The 25747-nt window shown below is 40.2% G+C and overlaps 1 protein-coding gene across 1 annotated transcript; it reads right to left on the reverse strand.

The window, feature by feature from the left end:
- Positions 1–1864: 1864 nt before the first annotated feature.
- On the reverse strand, positions 1865–25674 carry EDEM3 (ER degradation enhancing alpha-mannosidase like protein 3). Its single transcript, XM_058842637.1, has 20 exons — positions 25410–25674; positions 23595–23640; positions 20483–20583; positions 18130–18169; positions 17568–17680; positions 16786–16939; positions 16168–16302; positions 15671–15776; positions 15040–15137; positions 13632–13757; positions 12819–12902; positions 11801–11884; positions 11471–11595; positions 10791–10956; positions 8399–8553; positions 7492–7645; positions 6804–6998; positions 5909–6074; positions 5342–5527; positions 1865–3875 (listed from the first exon to the last, which is right to left on the reverse strand). The coding sequence occupies exons 1-20, from the start codon at positions 25568–25570 to the stop codon at positions 3466–3468; spliced, it is 2805 nt and encodes a 934-aa protein (XP_058698620.1). The 5' UTR covers positions 25571–25674; the 3' UTR covers positions 1865–3465.
- Between the last annotated feature and the right edge of the window lie 73 nt (positions 25675–25747).

Consider the following 25747-nt stretch of genomic DNA (forward strand, 5'->3'; position numbering starts at 1 on the left):
GGATACACCCCTCCACGACTCACCTCATCAGGCCCAAGTGAGACCTGTTTTTCTCATTCTGAATAAAACGGGTGCAGCAGACAAAATGAACTTTTGAGGGCCTGAATTCTGCATTTTAAAAATAAAACAAGAATGCCCACATCATAGAGAAGAGAGGTTGAAATAGTCCTAATAGATCTGGTTGCTGAGAGCCTGTCCAGTTTCAATTCTAGACTGAAAAGGTGGTGTTTTGGTTATTACAATACCTCTGGGTTTAGCCAATTTCCTAGGGAAAAATTCCAGGCTTCTCCAGGGTGGCAGACACAAGGCTGCTCCATCCCCCACTGAGGCTGCCAGTGAAGGATCAGTGTGACTGCCTTGCTGAAAATGACAGCCAACAGCAACGCAGAAATGAGCATCAGTTCTGCACAGCTTGACCAGAATATTTACATTTTATTAAATCTTTACAATCAGCAGTTATAATCAAGTAGACAATTATGTACACAGATTATGTACATTTTAGCCCAGACTTTTACATCACACTTTTACATAGTTGCCCTTAGAAACACTTACCACCAGAGAGTAAAACCCAACAACAGTGTTACAGCACCTGTTATTAGACATCTGCCATAAGAAAATATACGGCTGTAAATTGGTCTGGCTAAAAAAAAACAAACCAAAAATCTTATAAAATCTGAACATACAATTTTCATTCACAGAATGGTTTGTTTTCTATGTTCTGACTGACGCCTGTTGCATAAGATGTCCTGTTTTTCACCTCTCAGCATACACTCATTGGTGACTACTCAGGGACACTGGCAGGAGGAGGAGAACCAGAGCTGGGCTCATTTTCAAACTTCATTAAAAAACAATAAATGTAAACAATTAAGATTCCTCTAAGATCAAATGAGAAAATAATTGGCTGATCTGAATTACATGGCATGGAATAAGTGCTAGTTGCAGCTGTGATTCCTGAATTCTTCAGTGTTCAATACCATACAAAGAAATGTACAATGCTATACAGAAGGGGTGATTCCTGATTAATGAGCTACAAGCAATATTCCATGTACAGAGAGCAGACTCTCAGACATTTGGGAAGAATACTCTCCTTTCCAAAAGGGTTTTTCTTTTTGATGAATACATTCTTTTTGCTTTTTAAGATGATACTAACAGAAAACTGAATTCTTTCCAGAATGATATGAACTGGTTAAACTAAAGCACATGTCCTCATAAGGAAATACAAAGTGAAAATAACCTGAATGAAACTGTCCCCCCAATTTAATCCTCTTTCCCAAAAGGTCAACCTTGCCTGATTCAGTTCTGTAAACAAAGCTATGGCTCTCGTGATAGTTTCAAAGGTGAAGCACAACTAAATGAAACAAAAACCACTCCAAAAGGAAGGATGCAACAGTTATCTGAGGTAGGCCACCACCAAAATGCTGCCCCCAAATCCATATGGAGTTCTGGGATCCCTGAAAGGTAATGCCTGCTGCTCTGCTAACAGGTGGAGAAAGCAGTTACTAAAAATGAGCTGGTGATGGCAAGGAAAGTTAACCTTTTAATAAATTTGACATGTACAACTAAATCTGCAAGTAAAAGAAAGAAAACCTTTAGCTGCTATATTGAGATAATAATGACCAGAGCCTCTAGGATATAAAAATAACTCTATTTCCACCAAAAGAGCTACCAAGATGACATCCATGTCAAAAAGCATGGCAACAAAGATGCTCCTTTTGTGGCACTGAGCAATCAAGAGAATTCTGAGTGAAAATGTTTGATCTGCACCTCATAGTTTGATCCTGCACTTGGCCATGTCCTGGCACTCCCAGGGACCAAGGACGCTTAACAAGGCTCCCACGGTCAAATGCTTTCTATGAACTTATGAAACAAACCCCATCAATAAAAACATTCCCAACTGAAAATGCCCAGCTGCTTCAAGTCCAAACCTCCAGACAGTGACTTGTGCAAAGGAATGACAACTCCATTTAAGAGCTAATTTCTTTCAAAGGACACTTATTCAATATTCCTCCTCGAATTCCCTCCTTTCCTGGTGATTTAAAGTTCTGGATGCTATTTAGATGGACTGCCATGCTCTCAAAAGGTACCTGTGCATTCTGAGACTTTTGAAAGCAAGTGTGGCTGAGTACATGAATCCAGCATTGCCTGGGATTGCTCTGCTCACTATACAGAGTATAAATACAGAGTATGGCTGTGCTAATTAACAGTTGCATATTCAGCACATGTAATTTCACCAGTTAAATCAAAGGTGCAGTCCAGAGTGGGGCTTCCTGTTTATTTACTCCATTCCAATGATGAACATAAACCTGTATTTTTAGCCTGGTGCAGCATATAGGCAGTGTTCATTTAGTCTTCAATATAAAACCATTTTTTGAACCACAGTTCACTAAAAGCAATTTATATAAATCAAGTTAGTTTTTGGCAGTTTCTTTGGACACAGTCAAAATGCCTCTATGTTGTTTAAACTTCCCCATTTTTACTTAAATATAATGGGGATAGCAAATTCAGACTCCCACTTACCTGTAACAAACTCCAGAGCCTGGGATAACACCCCCTGGACTCTGAACTATTGACCCAACAGCCAGAATTGTTGCCCTTCCCCACTGGCCCCGACCTCCCTGCCTGAAACCCCACATACACGAGTTGTATATAAAAAGTACAATGGAGTCAAGCTGCTGGAAGTCAAACTTGCAGAAAAAAAGTTTTGTTACACCTGATATAGCTGTGTCCTTTCAGAGACTTTCAGGTTTCAGGGCAGATTGGAGTTTTTCCACCTGGGAGGTCAAGGGAAACACATGGGACTCAACACCTGCCTTGCCTGCTTCCCCTCCGCCTCCAGCAGGACCTTCCCACACCTTTTCCTGCTGGCCCCACAGCTGGCCCAGCCTCCCTGACATGATCTGCTCACACTCTGCCTTTGGTTTGTACAATTCCTCCAGCCAGAGAAGCAGAGCAGGAGGGGAACTCCCAGGTCCCCGTGTGGCTTCTTGTGGTAAGGGGTGTAAGGAGTGAGGAGCAGCACTGTGATATGTCAGACAAAACCAGACTGCTTCCAGCAGTGCAAACACCTGGAAACAATTCCCCTGCTGCTGTAAGGAAGGCTTTCAGCTGGGGAGGGGTGGGTGCCCCATCAAGAACCATTCCATGGTCTGTCACCCCACCCTGCTCAACTCCTGCTTCCCAGAGCCCCAAGAGTCCTCTCGGAGCCTGGAAGGCACAAGTCAGGCTTGTCACTACCTGGGGCACAGCACCAGCCACAGGGCCACACAATTGCTTTGATTGCACGTTCCCATTTTTAAGCAGGAAAAATTAAAACATACAAAGAGCCTGTGCTGGAATTCTATGTTGTTTTCCAGGTGACACCTGCTTGCTCATCCCAATACTGAATATGTTTTCTTGGATATCAGGCCTCACTTCTACCCAAAGAGGTCTCCACTTGTTTATTAACAAATAAGTTACTATTACAAGTCATAGCTCATCCTTTTCCATCATTTCAAATGCTTCTATATCTTCATTCCAGTCTGCTAATATGGATTCCATAGGCTGGACTTCACTATCCCAGTGAGCTTTGGAATTGGCCTCTGTCTGGGTGTTTTGTTCCTGAGGCTGGCTGTCCCCTGGTGTACATGCTGTCTCCAGAGCACCAGCCCCTGCAGGTCCAGGGCTGTGGGGATCCTGATCTGCCACGGAAACACTGGCACTGTCTGCACTGGAAGGAGGCAAAGGATCAGTGTCACCAACAGCAGAGCTCTCTCCTCCTCCTTTGGGCTCCTCACTGACTGCTCCAGCATCCTGAGATTCTGAAGGAGCTTCCTCGTATATTGGTTTGTGTGAATCGTTTTCAGATGATTTCTGGTCCATATTCTCCATTTCCAAATCTTTGAAAGGGAAGGAAAAGAGGAAAAAAAAAAAAAAGTTGAAACAACCGCAGGAACGCAACATTTTATTATGTATTCCAAAATCAAGGTCACTTCCCTTGGCCTTATTTCTTCAAAGAAGAGCAGACTTTCCAGTGATATGAAAATTTAATGGTACTGACTTATATTTTACAGAGGGATAGGAGAGATGCCTTTAAACACATTTTACATGAGGGCAAACAATACACTGAGGCTCATTTTGGTTCCTCAAACTTCAGGAGTGACTTTTGGGTCAGTGCCAGTTACCCTCCTTCAGCCTTAAGCAAATACCCACTGCGTGCACTGAACTTTAATGTTGGACTTTAAAGCACTCCCAGATCCACCAGGATCCCACATCTGAGCACACAGATGGACAGAATTTCCTGAGTTTACTGAACTGTGCATTTGAGAGAGCCAAAGCCAGAGCCTCCCCACTCAAAGCAAGTAACACACATCTCCCACATCCCAGCTCAGCTCCCAACCACTGCCCAATTTAGTCATGCAGGGTTCTCTGAGTTTCATGTTTATGGCTATAAGCAGGACACCAATATTTCAGGATTTTAGGGAATTTAACTGCACATGCCACTGTTGACATGGGATACTTACTGCTATCAATAATGTAGTTTGGAATCATTTTACCTTTAAAGATTGTTGCTGGGATTCCAAACGGAAGCACAAGGTGGGGGAAGAAGCAGATATGGATTACAAACTCTCAAAGGCAGAGCTATCTTGTATTTAGCATTTTGTCAGAGCACTTAGCACTGTTATAAACAGGAGGGATTTGTAACTTAGGAAGAAACAAGACAAGATTTTGGTATATCCCCTTTGGAAATAGGCTGATTTTCTAGAGATATTTTTTCTTACCTACTCTTCTTGGACACAGCAGTGCTACAAGGAAGGCTTACAAGAGGATAATCTGGAATTTTCTGCTTCATTCAAACATTTCAACTGGGAATGTATTAGCTTGCAATTTTCTTGCATTACACAAGAACACCCACAAAACATCTGAGGTCAGCAGCCTTATTTCTTATGTTCACCACTTCTCCTCAGATAGGCAAAATAGTTCTAGTCTCGCTGCTTTTGGATTCCAGGAATGTCACTGGGGATCTTGGTGAGGGAGAGATGTTCACCATGTAGGGCACTGGAAACACACTGTTCCTGATGATACTTCAAAGCAGCTGATGACAAAAAGGGCTCAAAAGGAATCCAAAAGGCTGGATTTTCTCATAAGCCAAAGTGACATTTAGGAACAGCATTTCTGGATGTTACCTCATGGGGGGAGTGGATATCAATGATATCTCTCAGAAAAGCTTGCTTACTAAAAATCTAATTCCAGTGTCAAACAGAAAACCACAGCACCTCTGGGCTGCAGTGCAAATCATTCCTGTCCATTTTCCACTGTGCCATGGCACAGATGGGAACTGGATTTAAATCACCTCTAACCTTACCTCTGTCTTTTGCTTTATCAGAAAGGAGCACCTCCACAGCCTCATACTCCCGGATGGCATCCAGGATGATGTTCCCTTCCTTGTTGAAGAGGAAGAGCATGGGAATGGTGATGTCATCTGTGTTCTTGCCATCCCCAGCCATTTGGAAGAGAGGGGCTGTGTCACTGCTGCTGCCCTCATTGTCATCTAAGCAGAGCACACCAGAGGAAGGGAAAAATTCCCATTAGGTCAGCTGAACTTGGAGCAGCCTCCCCTGCCCAGTCACTTCACAGCAAACCCCAACCTGGTGTGTTTTCCTCCACTTTTCATTTCTATCCCCATTCCTCCTCAGCAATTAGTACTGACAGCACCCTGCAATCCTTAAACAACTTGTAATATGCAAAAACACTGATAACCCCCCATCCCAATTTGAGTCTGCACAGAACCAGAAATCCTCAAACATCTCTTCATCTTCTGAAAGCACAATTGCTGTGCTTCTCAGTTTAAAGCTTGTCAGCTTTCCTGTATCTTCACATCTGTAAAACTGGGTTAAATTTGCACAAATTAAGAACTTTGAATTATATTTACCAATGACAATGCCTCCTATTGCTCCAGCTTTCTGAATGTTTCGTGCCTTTTCAGCAAACATACACTGGCCTCTCTGCATCAAAGCAATTTTCTCTTTCACTGCCTCAGGATTAGTGATCTCTGAGCATCCATTATATGGCTTAATGGTTGCAACAAATCCTCTTGTCTGTTTTGAAAAAATAAAAATAAAGAGAGAGTTAGAGCACTATGGTCATGCTTGTGAAAGATTGCCAAGTATTTTTGTTCCTTCAGTCACTCTAATGCATTTAGTGTTGTCTTGTGTCAGTGCAGACAATCTGTGCCCTGAAACTGGAGCTCTAGAAGCAAAGAATGACTGAAAGAAAACCTAATTCTCAAAATCAGTGTGGTTTATCTGCACCTGGGAAGCACTGTCTCTGGAAATTTTTCTCCTGTGAACTGCTAGTCTGGAACTCCTCTTTGGGGCTGCAATGTGGGTTTTCCTACTGCTTCCCATAGGGACCTCTGCCTCTGTGGCATTGCCCTCTTCCATCTACACAGAGCCTTCCAGAAAAGCTTTTGTTAGAACAGCTTGCTCTAACTCTAAAAAGCTTCTGCCTGACATGGGAGAGAAACTTCCCCTAAATCACCACCTCCTTAGCTGTGCACTGCAGACTGGATAATCTTGCTTTGCAATGTGTTTTAAATCCTATACCATGGCTGATGACTCAGGAGCAGGGCACAGTGCACAGACAGATAAGCCACTCATCCTCACGCCTGTTACTGCTGTCATTGTCACCACTGGGCCCTGTTGTTTTAACCACCATAATTAACTGATCACCTGGAGGTTCAGCTGGATGCCCTCAAACAACAGCAGTACTGTAAACTGAGGCTTGTGCAACAGGGAAAGGAACAGACACACCCACATCTCTCATACCCCTGCTTTGTGTTTGGACAAGTCCATCCCAAACTGTGCTGGCCCAGCAGTCAAGACCACCCTGCCAAAGAAGGGGTGGGAAACAATCTGGACAGCACGAGGAGGAAGCTGCTGCTCTTTCTGCTGCTGGCTGGAGAGTTCAATCATTTCCTGCATGAACCGTAAGCCATCCTCAGCATCCAGGGAACTTGCTGCCTGCATAGAAAAGAATCAATAAAAAAATTTATCTTAAATGTTTGAGGAATTTGGGGGGAAAGAAGTTGAAGTTGTGTTTGCTTGGACCACTGCTACAAAGACTTTAACACACAGGGTGGATAACTCCCACTTGTGCATCATTTCACAAAAGGTTTAGCACCTTGCACCACCTTCAGGAGACTGAAAATACACAAATATACAGACCTCATATCTTTATGAGGTATGATGGAGGTATCTCACACTGAAAGCAGTGTTCTCAGCCAAGATGCTGTTGGCTACATCACTTCAACATGAGCAGCCTCTACCTAATTTAGTGGAAGATCAGTTAAAAGTGTTGCTGAGGCAAAATATTAACAAGCATCAGCCTGCTAATTATAGCTACAACACCCATCTCTCTTTCCACAGGGTGGCTGAAGCTCCAGGTATCAAGTATCATTGCTAGGAGGACTTTGCTGAGAGCTCTAAAAAATAAAATCCTGCCAGGTCATCTTACTTGCACTGCATGCTGCACTAATTGTACTCGTCCATCTTTCAGATGGATCAAACTGACTCCCATCTTCTTCAGGATCTCCAAGTGCTCAGGATTACTGGCCATGAAATCTCTGGCTCTCAACGGTGGTTTTGGTCCACTTCCCAAACTCTCTTCTCTGCCAAAAGACATCAGAGATCAAGGCTTTAAAAAACAGATTACCCTTGAAACAGAACTCTAGTGTTATCCCTGCCATCACAAGATTGGAATTCTTGGTACACTGAGTGCAAGCTTCAGCGGAATGCAAATTCTCAATCAAGTTACCTTTTTTTAAAGTTGTCTATATTATCATTAATTTTATAGTGCAAAACCTCCCCCCAGCATTGGTAACAAAACTTCCATATACTCTCATTTGTAAACGCTCTGCATTATTGCAACACTGATCAAACCCAGTTTGCCCCATAAAGCTGCAACTCAGTTTTATTCATGAAATACAAATATAGAAGAGGTGGTCAGGAGGACAAACTTCCTCAGCCTTAAAACTGCCCTAAATTCCTCAAAACAGGTGCAGTTATGTGTGGCAGCGTAATTTCCTTAATATAAAGAAGACCTTCAGAATTGTTGAGGAGACTGCAGAAATTAATTTTTCAAATCAGAGAGACACACTTCCTGCAATAATCCAAGTGGGAGCTGCAGCTGAGGTATGCATCTCATTCAGCTCCTTTTGTTTCAAAAGACTTGCTACTTCCAGCTGGAAACAAGCTAAGTCTTGCTGAGGATGCCAGAGAAATCCAAAGTGATTTTTCCTGTGACCAAGAATCGTCCCTTTGGCCCATCCCATAAGGACTGCCTGCTCCAGCACACCTCATACTTCTCCTTCCCTGCAGAGCAGACCCTGTGCTAACAAAAAGAGAGGAAATATCCATCTTACGCTCTGGAAATGCCCCGGGGACAGCTCTTATCCACCACATTCTTCAGAGGCTCACGGATGCTTTGGGCAAACAAGGGGTCATTTGGGAAGAGGATCTGGGTGTTCGGACAGGTCCAGTCAAAGTTGCTGTCGTCCAGCTCTGTGTACTCTGTGCTCTAAAATGAAAGATACAGAGTAAAAAAATGCAGGTTATATTTTTACATAAAGAACATAATCAGAAACCTAACTTAAGTAATCTGTGTTCTGGGGACATGTGGCAGCTGAGTGCAATAGGAAGGAGCCAGTGCACTGCAACGCCTTGGACAGGCGAATACAACATCTATTCTAATTTGAAATTTACTAAATTTATATACAATTCCTAGATTTTTTTTTTCAGAAACAGCTAATTCTCTGCTGGCAGACAGTACTTCTCAAATCTGCTCATGACAAAGCCAGTGCCCTGTATTTTATGTGCTGGACAAGTAAAGGGAGTAGTTCTGGTTTCACCTGATACTGGCTTTACAGCAAGTGACCAGCTGCAGGCTTTAGGTCATTCTTACTAAAAATGTCACATCTTTTCATGTGAACAAAAGATTCTCCTCAGGAACCACACAGACTCACAAGTCTGGATGAGCAAGGAAGAATCTCTGTATAATTCAAACAATTTCTATTTTCAGGAAAGATGGCCAAGTGAACATCTGCACAAATTGCTGGTTTGTAACACGTGAATCCATGTGGAACATGTCTAGTGGTTTGAAGCCACATTTAGCATGTCCTTAGCTTAGCAAATAACTGGTTATAGATAACCAACAAGCTCATTTTATAACTCATAAAAATTAATGTAGTATTTATCTACCTGAAAAGACTCACTCCTCCCGTTTGCAACGTACTGGCCAACGAAAAATCAAGTATTTAAAGGCTCCCTAAACCCCAAAATCTATAGGGCTGTTACTAAGACATGACCTTTCTTGTTTATTAGAGCAAATACAAACAGGATGTTGGGTTGATAGTACCAAGTATCTCTCTCACAGTTTAATAACACTGTATGTTTATGTTTATTTTATGTTAAAAATCATTCACAGATTATATCTCTTCAGATAAAATTCCATAAAAGAGGAACACCCAACATCACAGCCTTTTTCAGCCATCTGACACCATTTTCAATGGGTTTCTCTTACTTGGATTATGCCCATTTGCAGCTTTGACTCAAAGAGCTTAAAAAACTACATTTAAGCAATTTATTCTATCCTCTCTATTGGTCTTTCATTAACATTTGCATTTCTCAACAGAACAAAGTTAGGCCAGCACTCAACACAGCACCAGCTGTGGGAACGCTACCTGTCTCAAAGGTATTAAATTCTTATATGTGGAACAAAAGTTACATAAAATGCTCCCTCAGACCCTTCAGGAAACCTCTTGCTTAGTTCAGAAAACAGCCTGTTTCCAAAACTCAAAGAGGAAATATACATTCTTAGGGAAAGGACATTTCAGAGAGGGTATGGGATTTCCACCCTGATGGAACATTTAACATCAAACCCATGACCCATTAAAACATAACCAGTGTTTGACATTAACATCAAATAATGAAAAATTTGTCTCTGCCTAATGCTGAAGTCCATCAGACAGGATAATTTTTCCAGAATACATGGCTTGACACACAATATAAGCCTTTTCCTCTGATCCAGACATTTCTGTAAAACTCTTAGAAAATGTTAAAAATAGAGGCATAAATAAGGGAATTTGTGTCCTTGATTTTTCTCAGACACCATTTTCTCTTTCTTGTCTGTCTTTTTCTTATTGCCTTACAGACAAATTATGTCACCTTACTGACCACAAAATAAAAAAAAATGAGGATGTACAATGTTTCGTGGCACAGCTGTATTACTTCAGGTTATTTTGGAAAGTTAAGTAATTTATAAATCCGCAAATGCTCTCATATTTATGCAATAGGTGGCTACTGCATGGACCAAAGTGATTAAACATCCCAAATCTGTCTGCAGCTGTATCTTGTCAAATTAACTCCACAGCTGTCTCAAAAAACCTCTCAAAATTTGTTCATGTGCTAAAACAAACAAGAAAAACTTAGGTTTTAGAAAAAATAATAATGAAAAAAAATGGGGACAAAATACTCTACTGTGTTATCTCCCGATTTCTACAGAAGGGAGGAATGATTTTCTTTTTAAATCTTGCTAATAATTCCTATCTTTTATGTCAAGGTTCAGCAGTGCAGAATCCAGTCATTATTCCTTCTCTTGTGACTGGCACTGTTAATATGATGAAATAGTGCCTGTTAAACAACGCGTTCAAACTGGTGCACTTCCTCAAATTATAGTCTTTCCTGATTTTATTTCCATCTCCCCTCCAAAAAAGGAAGTGTACCACAGAAACTGATTAGACTGGAGTTGTTACATACTGTATTTTTTTTAGAGATGGTTTGGTTTGTAGTGGAGAGCCAGAGTGGCAATAGATGAGCTTCTGTAGTGAAGATATAATCTTCAATGTCGAAAATCATGTCCTCCTTATCAGCAAACAGCAAGTACAGGTATTTAAACATCTCAGCCAAGAAGAATGAGTCCATCCTGTGGAGAAAAAGGGGATGTCCTTTAGTTCAAGTCATCAGTAAAATAAATATTCCTAGTGCTCCATCTCTGAAGACTTCATGACTATTACTGCTGGACATAATGACATTAGCATTCCTTCCACTTGGAAGAAGCTGTGTTTGGAGGTAAATGATTCAGCACATTCAGTACAAAAGAGCATTATAGAAAAAACAAATAAACCTCCTAAAAAACTTACAGATTTGAAGTATATTTAGTTTGAATGTAATTCATCTATTGCTCTCAAACAAATGAGACATTTTTCAACTAAGAATGTTCTTATAGAGCACCCTATAACCCTACTGAAACAGTTGACGGATTGCTCCAATGCACTTAACAGTTCAATACAATTACAAATGGGTAATTTAAGACTTGGTTATTAGACTGAAGAAAGACAACTTCTCCAATACCAATTAATTCATTGTAATCAATTACACAGGGCAATTTGATTTTTTCTGTAATTTTATATTTAAAAAAATAATTGTGCAAACTTTACCTGTCTTCATGACTTCCTGTACGAACATCCTTCATCGCAGCAAAACCACAGGGAACTCTGGCATACTTGTTCAAGTTTTCAATGAGGGTTTTTCCTACTTCTAGGTAGTAAGGATCTCCTGTAGCCTATAAAATAAAACAAAGCAAAAAAAATTATAACCATTACATTATAAACATCTTGTTTATATCCTAAATTGGATATCATTTAGTCTCCAGTGGGTAAGTTAAGCTGGAAATATGCTACTCAATTCTGTATTGAAATAAAACAGCAACAAAATTCTAGGTGCAAGGAAAAAGTGCTCAAAGGTCAGAGGAATGAATATGACTGTACCTTATACAAAAAGTAGGTGCTTTCAGCAAATTCAGGCCTCAGAGGATGCTGAGCCCAGTGAACTCTGAAGTCTGTTGTGAATGCCTGAGGGTGAAAAAGAACAGGCAAAAATAAATGCAGGAATGCAAACCAAACGCAGGTTTATTTGAATTCTATGTTAACTGCATAACCAGCCTAGCTTTGATAAACACCGTTTTTTCAAACACACCTGATACCTCCAGTGCTCTCAAGTGTCACTGCACACTGACAGATGGTTAAGCAGTTGTTTCTAAATTAATACCACAGGCTAGAAGTCAGATATCTAAAATTTCCTAGTCTATCTATTCACTTTTAAAATGCACTGGGAAAAGCCACTTCTTTCATATATTCACTATTTCATACTAAGGTTTAAACCAAGTCTTTGCTTAGGGGATGGTCTGTTGGCTTAAAAACAACTACTTGACCTTTTAAAGAAGTACAAAACACACAAAAAAAAAAAAAAACAAAAAACCCATAAACAGCCAAATTACACCATTTTAAAAGCTCTCCCCCCAAAAAAAAAATCACTCCAGTACTTAACATTCTTTGCTCTCAATAACACACTAGGTGAATGTGATATTAATTAAAAAGTTCTCTAACAGAAATAAGCTTACACTAGAGGAAAGTCAGAATTAAATCTGGAGTCTGAAGCTTTCAAATATAATCTGGGTCATCACAGATTAAAGACACACTTCAGCAGGTAAACAAGTTTTTCTGTGCACAATGGACTTGCTCAAAGACTTGCAGCATCTGCAGTAAGTTTGTGTGCTGACTTTCAAAGACATTATACAAAATTCCTGAATGTTCTCTCAGCTGTCAGACATGCAGAACTGCAAATCACGCATGACTGTTGTGGAAATGAAGCTTTGATTTTAATAATATATATACCTGCTGGTTTTTCAAATGGGCATCTGCAACTGCTCAAATTGAGGTAAGAATGAGTTTACACAATCAAAAATACACATTTCTGATTTACAAAATCAAAAAACTTCTACCTCACCTCTGGAAGAAAATTATGCTTTTTTATAACCTGATACAGCATCTCATGTGTTTCAATAGCAGGTCTAATATCACCCTTCAACACCTAAAATTAAAAAATAAAAGTAACACTAATTCAGCATAGGAATAATACTCAAGGTTAAAAAAAAATCACATTAAGTTAGTTCACATTAGTGTGTTCATGTAAAGCTACAGAGCAGTCACTACATACTGTAATTATTAATCTCTATCAGTGTAAGTCACAGATACTCCTTAAGAGTTTTTAAAGCAAAACTCAGTGACCTCATTAAAATTATTGCCTGTGCAGAACAAGGACTTCTGACATTTACAGAGAACTGGCTTGAAAATGTGATTCAGTTTACCTTAAAGATGTCAATGGCACAGAAACTAGAAAATTGGTTACTAGTAAAAAGGCAGCTTAATTGGAGTATTTTCATGACTAGGAGTGAAGGAAGCAAATTACATGAACATACTTTTCCTGATACTTAACACAGCCAGAAAAACACATTAACTTGCATCATGGCATTTGAAGTGACTGGAAGACTAAGTACAGAAACCATGGAATCCCAGAATGGTTTAGGTTAGAAGGGACCTTAAAGCCCATCCAATGCCACCCCCTGCTATAGGCAGGGACACCTTCCATTACCCCAGGTTGCTTCAAGCCCTGACCAGCCTGGCCTTGGACCCTTCTAGGGATGTTCCCTCAGTATTTCTGAAAATCAAATTACTATGGCTGACTTGAAAATCATATATCCAACCCAGTTAATAATTTCCTTGTTATTAAACGTATCTCTACATGGGTTTTACACCTTACCTGCAATCCAGGGAAGAAAGCAAGCAGAGAATCCATCCAGGTCCGAGCATTTAGCATTGGTTTATGAATGTGAACATCAAGGAGAAGAGGTGGCTGGCTGATGTATCTCATTATGGCATCATAGTGCTGCCAAACATCAGGAGAAGCAGGAAAGTTTGTGTTTCAATTCATTCCCCGAAAGAGAGATGGATCACCAGACTGGCATTGTATTTGAATGGAAAAGCCACTACTACATTCCCAGTCATTGCTATGTATTGATTTGGCAGTGCCACTAATCTCTAGTTTTGCAAACTAAAGTATTGCACTTGCAAAACTTACTGTATTTCCATAGAATATATACATACACAAAAATATATCCAGCAGCCATGTGATAAACCAGGAACTATCACAGTTAAGGCACATTTGTTTTGGCTGAATTTTAAAGCATGCTCTAAAGAAAGCTGAAATTGCTTTCTCTGAACAACAGAATGCCAAAGCATATGGAGGCTTTCCTCTCAGGAGGAAAAGGAGTTTAAAAAGCCAAACAAAGCAGCTGGACTGGATGGCTCAGAAGAACTTTTAAACCCATTAGGTCACTTGCCACGTTACCGACTTCCAATCCTAAACTTTGTTTTCAGAAGGTGCAATCCTGAGCACATGAGCCAAACTGACAGGAAACACTTAACAGAAGTAGCTGAAGGAAAAGGTAACACTGGGGGCCGCCTCTTAGGACCTTGAAATCATCATCACACCTAAAGTGTTACAACAGGCCTTTAACTACAGAATTATTTCACTTCTAATAAAAAAATCATGCTATATGATATAAAATAATTTTATTTATATCTATATATCTTAGATATATCTTATATCTAAGATGTTTTAATGGATATTGCTATTTTCAAAAGAAATAATGCTTTTATGAAAGAATTATGATTCTGTCCAAGTTGCTCAGTAATTTATGAATTAAAAAAAAATTCTAAGTGTACTTTTCAGCTTATATACTTAAATGTATCCTGGGCCTGAGGATCTGCAGTGCAAAGCAAGATTCACACTTGGATTTTTCTGTTGCTCCAGGACATAATGAAATTGTACAATGGCTTGGAAGAAGAAGTCCTTACATTTTTCTACAGAAACATTTGCAGTATTGCATTCTCCCAGATGATCTAGAAATACAGTTTCTACCATACTGGGAGGATGGATAAAGGCCTAGAACATTCTGATTTTTATTGGATAGGGTTAAAATAACTGCTCAGGGGACAGCTGATCATCCAAGATTAGCAAAAACCCTCAGTAAAAAGAGCTGGCACTGAACACAGCAAAAGTCACAGAAATTCTGTTAAAGATCCCTTCTCAGGCTAACAGCTGACAACACAATTGCTCTGAAATTTGTACTGCAGAAGGCACAAACCTGAGCAAGGTGTTAACTTACCGTGTTAAATCTTTCCAGGAAACTGTCATCTCCCAGCAAGACATAGGCTTTTAATAAATATTCATAGTATGAATCTATTCCTGCTCCAACTCCACTATCTAGGAACAGGAGAAAATAAAAAGGTGGTTTATTTTAAGTAGTGATATGGGTATTTTTCACATTTTCCCACTTTGATTTTAAAGGCTCTTCCAGTGAAAGGAAAAGCCTCCTATCACTGGAATTAAGGCACACACGGAAGCAGAGACACAATACTGTATGTCTATGCCAAAGCTCTGCACTTCCAGTGCACATAATAATACGGACAGACATGCATTGAAGACACTTATTTCACTTCTCCCATCCTATTTATATTTTTCCTATATACTTACAGCAAAGTCTCTGAAAATTCATCCCATGGCATTTCCCTCTCGGTGTTAAAGAGGATCAGGGAACACTTTGCCATGAATAAAATCAGTTTCTCTACCAGAGAGGGCTTTGCTCTCTCAGAGCAGAGCCAGGCTTTGGGGCAGCAGGTTTCTCCACTGCCTATCCCATTAATATCTTTCACCAGTCCAGGTAAACATGCTGGTGGTATATGAGATTTCTCCTGCCCCAGAGTGCCTGTGGTGCCTGCCTGTGGGTCAGACCCCACCTTTGCGGACCCAGTCTCCAGTGTGGATGTTAATGGTGACCCCCACTAAGTTGCTGCTGCGCTGCCTCTTCTCCCAGATAAAATCCAGCGCTTTCCGGGCATATTCCTGCAACAACAGCAACAGGGAATTAGGGAAACACAGACACAAAACTGTGATTCTTTTGGCTATTTCAATTAAGATGCTGAGAAAGGAAGAGGATGTCTTATGTCTAACAATTTCAGAACTCCTTCTGATCTTCAGAATATTTATCTTGTTTACTTTTGTATTACTCTACTTTCAATCAAAATTATTTCCTGTGACTAAAAAAATTATTTAAAAATATCAAACCTTATTAGAAAGCCCACAAACACTACAAATCTCAACATATACAAATACTTGTGTGCAGCACAGCTAAGACATTAATTTCATGAACTCAGACTTGTTTTCCCAAAATTATGAAATGTAAACAGAACTCTAAAGACCTATGACAAAAAATAAAGTATTGTGGAAAGCAAACCTCAAATATAGATGTTCCTGTGAATCTACTTAAAGCTGCAAACTCAAGGATCAAGGTACCAGCACAAGCTGTACAGGTATCAGTTTCTGTTCCTGTTCGTGCTTCTGGATGTCTCACACCAAATTTTAAGTTAACCTAGAGAAATATAAAGATTAACATCTTTATTTTTCCAAGCTGAAAGAATTTACACTCCTATGATTGTATAGCAACTATATAATCTATGCTCTTTCTAAAGACAAGAAACAGATCCCGTTGGTTTTGCTCTGCCAACTTAGATGTGCACAGAGAACTATCCACAAAGACTCAAAATACCAACCCTCCCAAACAAGAACATGTTGCCTGGTTCACCAGACATTTGAATATGAGAATACACTTTAAAAATCTAATCCAAGCAATTATTTTAGCAACAAATCAGGAACTCAGAACATCACAAGTGCTCCTGGAAATTTAGTTTTGTAAATATCTCACTACTCCTGGCTCCTGAGAATACCTGCAATTTATCAGCTTTCAATTTTCTGTCCACTTAATAAATATAGAAATTATTTTGGAAACAGATATGAAATCAAAACAGAAGTCTTGATTACAGCTGTAATACTGTATTACAGAAACAGAACTTACTCTTGGAAAAGGGAGACCACTAGTGGTGTTAAAAGCAGGTAAAAGCTTGTAGCCCAGTTCCTTTGCCATGTGCAGGAGTTCACCATTGTACCACTGCATATATTCACCTTTTTCTTTCAGCATAATTGCCACTGAGTGCCCGCCTAGGAGACCTCTAAACACAAAAGAAATTATCCACATCTCAGAAGGTATGTTTATCTGAACAGCAGGGACAACTCTCTACAATTTAGATGACGTGTACATAACTGTAGCCCTAGTTTTTAGACTGCTGATGAAATTCCCATTATAATCAAGGTTAGCTACCAGTATTTTGGAAACAATACTTCTTGTTTATCACTGGAATCATTGATTCATCAATATTAGACAGGAATAGCACCAATACCTCTAAAATGGCATATAATAACTTAAAATTACATGCTCTGATCCTGCATTGAGCCCCAGAGGTCCCTTCCAAGCCGAAATAATCTATGACCCAAGTATCAAAATCTGGTAAGTCAAATTGAACAGAGCCATTTGCAAGCCTATTTCTCTTAAGCAAATTCACCTCTCCCTCAGCATGGACATGGGTTCTTAATCAGCAAAGCTGTGCATGCAGCAGTGACATGGGGGGTAGCTTGATCCAGCACCACTGCAGGAAGTCCTGCCTTGCATTTTAAAACTACTTGCAGGTGAACTGACAAAGGCACACCTGTTTCAAATAGGTGGAACAGTACAGAAAGGCGTCTTAAAGACACTGACAAAAATCCACATTTTTAGGAGTTTTGAAAACAAAAGTTACTCACCCAAGGACTCTTATGTTGGTTTCAAAGACAGACACAACTATGTCATTATCTAAATTAACATCCTTTATTACTTTTTTTACAGCCTCTTCAAACTCTTTGGTTTTATTTAACACCTAGAATACAACAGTGAGCAGGTGTTCAGTTCCAGTATAGCTAATGCAGTCACAGTGTATTTTTGTACAGGATACTTCAGTGCACACAAAGCTATCCAAGAAATATGTACGTACAATTAAAGCCAGAAATACATCAGTTATTAAGAGGTGCCCACCACTAACTGAGCTTCTTGCTTTAGACTACAAGGGAAAGCAAACTCTTTTGTGTTAAGTTAGAGCCAAAAAAAACCCCAATATAAAAAGGCATCAATGAAATGTGAAGGAACTGCTGTAGTTTTATTACAACCAACTCCAAACTCCATCCCCACAGCACTTCAAAGTTCCCACAAGTAACAGTCACTTCAAACAGTCAGACATCAATGGTCATGGAAAAGATAAAAATAAGTCTGAGCATCAGAAGCATCTTTGTTTTATCAAAGTAAAATGTGTTATCAACAGATTAAACTTACCACAAGAGTGTCCAAGGTATCAATTAAGGTCAGTGAAAACCTGCAAAAGAAAATTTAAAACAGATTTACTATAGATCTGTATGTGTAGGAATTAAGTGATTTTTAATAGTAACTGATACCAGGGAAAAAACTAAATTCTCACAGACCACCAGCTGCAAAAAATTAGTTGTACTCCACACATTTAATATCAAAACCTCTTTCTAAATTTGTCCCCTTTGCTAGTGACCAGAATAGGAAGTGACAAAGAAGCTATGATTACAGATAACACTTATTTACTGTAAAGCTTTCTGACTTCTGGTAAGCAAATTTAATTTTTATTTCTTGTCTCCAATCATTTCTATTAAGAAACTCAGCATAAAAGTTTAAGTATTTTTCTGGTCTCCTTTTCAAAAAAAGGAGAAATGTTGAGATCAAAAGCTATTCCAAGCTAAATTTCTCCTACCAGAAACTGTTCCAACACTAGCAAGTGGTAGGCTTAAAATAAAGAACTACTTTACTTACTCTAAAATAAAGAACTATTTTAGCAGTGTCCAAGGCCAGGCTGGACAGGGGTCAGAACAACCTGGGCCAGTGGAAGGTGCCCCTGTCTGTGGCAAGGGGGTGGCACTGGATGGGCTGTAAGGTCCCTTCCAACCCAAACCAGGTTGGGATTCTGTGATCATTCCATGAAAAGAGAGCATCCAGTTAGCTCCACACTGTCTAAAACAGGAACATCCTAATGAGGATCAGAGGTTTTTTCCAGGGCTGTTCTAGTGCATCCCAAGCTGAGGGGACCTTTCCATATCCCAGGAATTCTATCTATAATTTTATCTTAAATATGTCTAATTCCAACAACTGTTTCTATACTAAGACACACCCACAACATGAAACAGAATTTACAGAACAAGATGGTGTTAAAACTGAACACTTTGGAACAGTTAAAGTTGCCTACTGAGGAGCACACACCAAGGATTTCAGTAAGTACCCAATGTTTGAAACCTTGTAGGCAAAATGTGACAACCAAAATTCTAATTAAGTGTTCCTATATTATAATTCTCTTTTATTTGTAAAGACATAAGGGCATTCTTTGAGTACTGTTTTACAGGAGACAGAGATTAACTAATGACTAAGTACACCTGCCTAACAAATCCACAACTTCTTCCATACAAAAGGAGAGAAATTACACATTTCACATCTATATGGAAGGCTCCTAAGTTCCCCAGGGAAACAAAACTGACCCAGCTGCCTCACCCTGTCATTTTGTGATTGCAAAGACTGGCAGAGAACACAATGGATGAGGCAGCTGGCAAGAAAAAGGGTAAGAAATCTACTACATAATAATGTAACTAATTATAAAATACAGAATAAAGCCTGTATACAGAAAACCAATAAATACATACAATAATTTAATGCAACTAAGGGGCTGAAAGGTATTTTTACTCAAATGCTATTGACATTAAAAAATGTAATTAAAAAGAATGCATGACCAGGATTAAAAATACATTTTCTTGATACTTTTCACCTGCTGTATCTTTGGATACCTCCAAGGCAGCAGAATTATATGGAAATCTCTAGACTAAAAAACATCTGTACATAACAAAACATGGCCAAAATAACATGCTCAATATCCTAGAGACAATTAGAAGCAGTCTTTAAGAGAAAGATTTCAGCTTTGATTAACACCATTGTGCAGAGACATTAAACAGTGATATTAAAAAAAAAATCAGCTAGTTGTTATTAAAGAATTTGATCTATAAACTGCATATATTCAAATTACAAACACATTTAGAGTAGGCCTACTTTGCCTTTGATTATTCCATTTAAGATAGAAAAAACCTGCTCTTAAATCTACATTTTGCTAGCCACAGGATCAGTATTTTGTACTATCAACTCTCTTTAAAGAAAAAATAGAAAATATTTCCATGTCTGAAATAATGTTCTATACTTCAGTGACAGCTTGAGGCTATCATCCACGTGATAATCATTTGACTGCTTGTTTTCAGAAAACTTTCTACTTAAAAAAAGCACTTTAAGTATCACTTTTTAGGCCAGCATCACGGATAAGAGCTTACTGTTCTGTTCAGCTGATCATTAACCCTTATAACCTCTACTACTAATATATGTCAGCCCACATTTGTTAAGTTTTCCTATGGGAAATACTTGGAGAATGGTTAAAAATATTATCTTTGGATCTCATTCACTGGTCAATTCTCTTCTAATTAAGGTACAACTTCACATCAGTTAACTTCATAATAATAAAAATACTTCTTACAAGTCTAAGTTTCTGGCCATATCAACTGAACAAACAAATATTATGGGCTGCCAATTGTACTTCTATTCCTAGATGTTTACAGTGACCATTTCAGACACTAACTTTCCCAAGGCATCATCCACATCCCCTCGACTTGGCTCCTGACCCCGCACTCGTCCACGACAAGTTAAAGGCATGAGTTCATCAGCTGGATACGCATGCTCCTGTTGGGAACAAAACAAGGGAATCAGTTACAGTCCTCACAGCCATTCTTGGGAGCTCAGGAACCCTCATCATGCTGTTCTGCAGAAAAACTGCATGGCCATCACAGAGCCTTGCAGGTGGGAAGGGACCTCTGAAGTTCATCCTGTCCAAGAGCTCTGCTCGAGCAGGGCCACCCAGACCCAGCTGTCCAGTACCATGTCCAGACAACTCCTGAGCATCTCCAGGGTAGAACACTCCACGGCCTCCCTGGGCACCCCTTTGCCAGTACCTGGTCAACTCCATAGTGGAAAAGTGTTTCCTCATGTTCAGAGGGAACCTCCTGTGGATCAGTTTGTGCCCATCTCATCTGAGCACCACTCAGAAGAGTCTGGCCCTGTCTTCTTGACAGCCTCCCTTGTTAAATTCCCTAGAGCCTTCCCTTTTGCAGGCTGAACAGCCCCAGCTCCCTCAGCCTTTCTTTACATCACCTTGATGGTCCTCCACTGGACTCTGCACAATGAATTCACCTGGCTGAGGGTGACAGCCAATGACAAGTAAGAGAACTCAGAAGTTCAAACAAAAAACTGGTGAATTACTACATAAGACATAAAATTCACCAAAAATCCCCTAACAAGAATGAGCCTTTTACAAATATAACTGACACTAATATAACAAATGTAACACTTTCTCTTGATTTCAGCAGGAAACTGGCTTCTGTACTGAGGTCTCCAGCTTTAGGGGAGAACTAACATGTGGCAGGATAAAAAACTTAAATTGCTGGACTGAAACTGCAAGTAAACACATTCAAAATCTTTCCAAATACATAGTACAAAAATAAACTATATTCAAGCATGAAATAAAAATAAAAAAAGGAACATTTCTCTATAAATAAACAGCTCTTACAGCAACTTCTTTTGAAACTGATGGTTTGCTTCCCTATATACCACCCTCCTGAGTGTTTTGGTCTTTACTCAAGTCTTTGTTCTCCTCAAGTTTAACTGCAAAAGGCAGAATCTAGATCACTTTAATACAGCAGCTTCTCTGCAAAGTATTCAGACAAACAGATTAAACAAGTGCACAACAAAAGCAATGTCAAAACTGAGATCTCTGGCTTAAATTTTGGGTAAGAGAAGTGATAAAAAAATCTGGAAAAAGAAACTTTTGGCTTTACAAATAAAGAACTAAAAGCATTTTGAAAAATAAAAAGTTCATTTATTCTCTGCCTGCAGCAGAGAATATTGGATTGAATTATTTTTCACCTTTGGATTGAGTTATTCCCCAACTTGTCACTGGCCTCAAGTGACTGACATTTTCACATGTTCTGACAGCCAAGAAGAAAAATATCCCTATTATTAAAAATATCGCTAAAGGACTGAAAAACCCCAGCAGCTTTTTCTCAAAGCTTCTGTTAACAACTAAATAAAGAAAAGAAAAAAAAAACAAACCAAAAAAACCCAAGGGAGTTTCCCTTGCAATCGAACACGCATTTTCAGTCTTCTAAATACGCATGTCTAAAATATGTATTAATAGAAACAGAAAATTAAAACTTTTCAGCTGGTTGTTTCAGAAACACCTGCAAAAATACTTAATTGTCCTGCTGCCAGAATCAAGTCTGATACTCTAATCTTTTCTTCAACTTTAAACAAGCAAGTCACATTCCTCTGTTTGTTTAGTGCTCCAGCATACGTGGCAAATAAATATCCTTTTGGCTTCAAAGTTTCCAGGATAGTTGAAGTTTTTCCTCTCCTTCAAACAGTATTTTCTTGCTTCAGATGTGGCAAGACCCTTAACCAGTTGCCAATTTATCACACAATGAACAGTAGAAGCACAGATCCTTGTAGTATTTTATCCAATTTTGCCAAATATATAAGTTTTCCATTGAGGAAAGCCAAGCCACGTGTTTTTCATGGAACTAGATTGCAAAAATTATGACCAAAAAGCCTGATGTTTAACTGCTAAAGGTTTCAAAATTACAGAACTTAAAAGGAGAAACCACACCCCTTTGAAAATCCTCTTGCTTAGCTTTCAGTCCTATCTACAGTCCTTTATCTCTCCCATGCTGTCTAAAGTTTTACTCCTGAGATTTTAAGCTTAAATTAAATATTAAGGTTTAAACCATAACACAAAACCTGGGACATATAGCAAGATGCTGCCAGGAGACAGCAGTTTGTGCTGCAGGAACTGATGCAACTTGAGAGTGGTTTCTGCAACAGCCACAAAGAATGTGCAAGAATGTCCATATAAAGCCAGTAAGAATTAATCTTTTATATTTATCTTGGTCACATTTACACTTCCTCCTCAGAAGTGTATTACTTATAGAATATTTGAAAGTAATTATTATTGAGGAAGTCCAAGTAACTGTTCTTAAGCTTTTCTAAACCAAGCAGCTCCAGGGTGTGTGGAATAGCTCAAAGATCCAGAACAGGAAGATACCTGCACAGGAATCATAAAAGTCAGAGCAAACGAAACCACAGCCAGCATGGTCTATGGTCATATGACAGTCACATCTTGGGCACAGCCTGGAATGCCTGGATATGGCACCAGATCCTCCTTTCTCTTATACAAACAGTTTGTAGAAGAATGCCCAAACTGCATCTGACATGGCTTACCACTGAAGAAATATTAAATATTATTTTTACCCACAAAATAAGTAAGATCAATTTGTGTTCTCCAGAATCTGATGCCTACAGACAGCTCTTCTTGAGTTTCCTTTCCCTAGAATTTCAAACCAAATACTTTACTGCTGATAGCCTGACATGAGATAAACTCATTTGGGAAAGATCAGGCACGGATCAGGAGAGTTACCACAAGTAATTCTTAGTTACCACTCTAAAAGCCATCACAACCCTCCTGAAAGTAACATTTGTTATGGTCTTTTTAAAGACTTTACAGGTGCTATTATTTATTTTAGCTCTGTTTTCACCCCTCCTTCCCAGATATTTCTATAGAATGTCATGTACTGTATGTTGCTTTCTCCCCAAGGTCAGCAACAACTCCTCAGAAAAATATCAAGAAAGTGTATTTGACTTACCATATAATTGCTATATGCATGATCAAACATTTCAAGCACTTGATTTCTAAAAAAGAAAAAAGAAAAAGCCTTAGTAGTCTGTCTCCCAATGGCCTTTAAAACACCATCTTACATGTATCACACTTTAATATCTGCTGTCAGGCACAGGTCCTCTACTAACATACTCTACCCAAATCAATGAAACACAGAATAATAATTTTTCTTGATTCAGCTACTCTTGTCCACTCCAGAAAGGTAAGACTCTTTTTTCACCTAATATGAAATTATTTGGGGATCTTTTAGCAAGCACATACTAAAGAAAACCCTGACATTTATTTCATATGTTTGAAAGGACAGAAGTGCTTCTATATATAAAAACTCCCAAAAAACCACATTGTTTTGTTAATACACAGCACTACTTCTGATCATTCCTAGCTGTTTCACTAAGGAGCCCTGCAAGGAAAAAAGTATGCTAATTTCTACCATCAATGTAATTCACAATCTCTGCTGATAAGACTGAACATAAAAGAGCCCAAACCACCACAATTATATTGTAAATATCCAATTTAGTTCAATGACTTGGACATTCAAGAAGTAGTTTTAACTCAGCAGGTGAATTAAGGCATCAAAAGAGAAGAGGATGGTGCTTTCCCAGGTGCCTCTCAGGTTGCAGCAGGCAAAACCCCAGATAAATACACAAAGCTGCTGGGTGATGTAGCACACAGAAAATTGCTTAAACCTTACATTAACAGGAAAACACAAACCACAGCAGGACATAACCTGCACATGCCTAGGGTTATCAGATGATATTTTAAGTGCAACGCAAAAATTTTAAGATAAATTGTGGAATGAAATTTCAACTCCTTGTGTAACCTCGTGAAGAAAACATAGAAAAGATTGCACACACAAATTATCCTGAGAACCAAAGATGGAAAACCCCAGTAACAGTAAACAATGGAGTTAAATATCAACTTCTACCTGACAGCTAGACTTGATGATCTTGAAGGCCTTTTCCAACCTTAACAACTCCGTGATTAACAACTGTGAGAGTATCCACAGTTTCTCCAGCACACTTTTTGCATTATTGTTCTGTACAACTGACTACTGGATGAGGATGATGAAACTGCCCCAGAAACATACTAAGAAAAAATACACTTGACTGCAAATTTGTTTAAAGAAAATCCCACTCCAGGCAAGAAAATGTATTTCCACACACCTTGTAATATTCACCCTTCAAGTAAAAACTACAATAAAAGAATCAGCCTTTTACACGTACATGCATGGGGGACCGAAGCAGTTCAGGTTACATACAGGAACTAGGCAGAACACACGTAAACATTTACCTTTTTTTTATGATTCCCGCACTCTCACAGAGGCACGGCCATAATTAAACCGAGTGGGGATTTAGACGTATCTTTGATCACTTTCACCCCTAGCTCCACGCAAGCCCTGCCTGAAACCTCCAAGGTGAGCTCCCAAGCGAGTTACAAGTTCACACTGGGCACAGTTTAATCCCACACCGGAGAAGGGGCGGCGTGTCCCCAGCAGCCGGGTGACCTGGCCCAAAACACCCGCCAGGGTCCGGCCCGCTCAGCTCCAGCCCTGCCGGGCACCGATGCCACGCGTCCCCTGGAGTGTTATGGGGGAGAGGGAGGGACAGGGGACGCCGTCCCGAAGCTCTGCAGCCGCCCAGCCCAGCCCAGCCCACCCCAAGCCCGGGGGCAGCGCACATCCCCTGCCCAGCACGGCGGGGGCCCGGCCCGGCCCGGCGTCCTTCCTTCCCTCCCTCCCTCCCTCCCTCCCTCCCTCCCTCTCTCTTGCCGCCCCTGCGCTCACCCCAGCCGGCGCTTCTCCTCTCTGCTCATGGCTCCGGCGCCTGGGGCGGCCGCCAGCACGGAGGAGGCGGAGAGCAGGCCAAGGGCCAGGAGCTTCCAGGGCCTCCTCCAGCGGGGTCCCCGCTCTCCGGCGCGGCAGCCCGGAGCTCCGCTGAGGGCCATGGCGGCCGGCCGGGTGCCCGCTAGTCCCGCTGCGGGCCCATAGCCTCTCCCGCGGCTCCCGGGGCAGGAAGGGCCCGGCCCGGCCCGGCCCCTCCGCGCGCGCCCGCGGGGGCGTAGCCAAGGAAACGGCCTCGCGCCGCCGCCGCTTCCGGCACCGCCCCCCAGCGCGCGCCGCCG

This window comes from Poecile atricapillus, chromosome 7 (assembly GCF_030490865.1).
Source record: "Poecile atricapillus isolate bPoeAtr1 chromosome 7, bPoeAtr1.hap1, whole genome shotgun sequence".
NCBI lineage: Eukaryota > Metazoa > Chordata > Aves > Passeriformes > Paridae > Poecile > Poecile atricapillus.

Bases quoted from the DNA above. Each gene is read 5' to 3' on its own strand.
- EDEM3 (XM_058842637.1), bottom strand. From the start codon at position 25,570: ATGGCCCTCAGCGGAGCTCCGGGCTGCCGCGCCGGAGAGCGGGGACCC. The intron at 11,885-12,818 runs GTGAGGTAGAAG...TTTCACCCTCAG, and splicing joins AGCATAATTTTCTTCCAGAG to GCATTCACAACAGACTTCAG. The intron at 3,876-5,341 runs GTAAGGTTAGAG...TCCCTTTCAAAG, and splicing joins TGATAAAGCAAAAGACAGAG to ATTTGGAAATGGAGAATATG.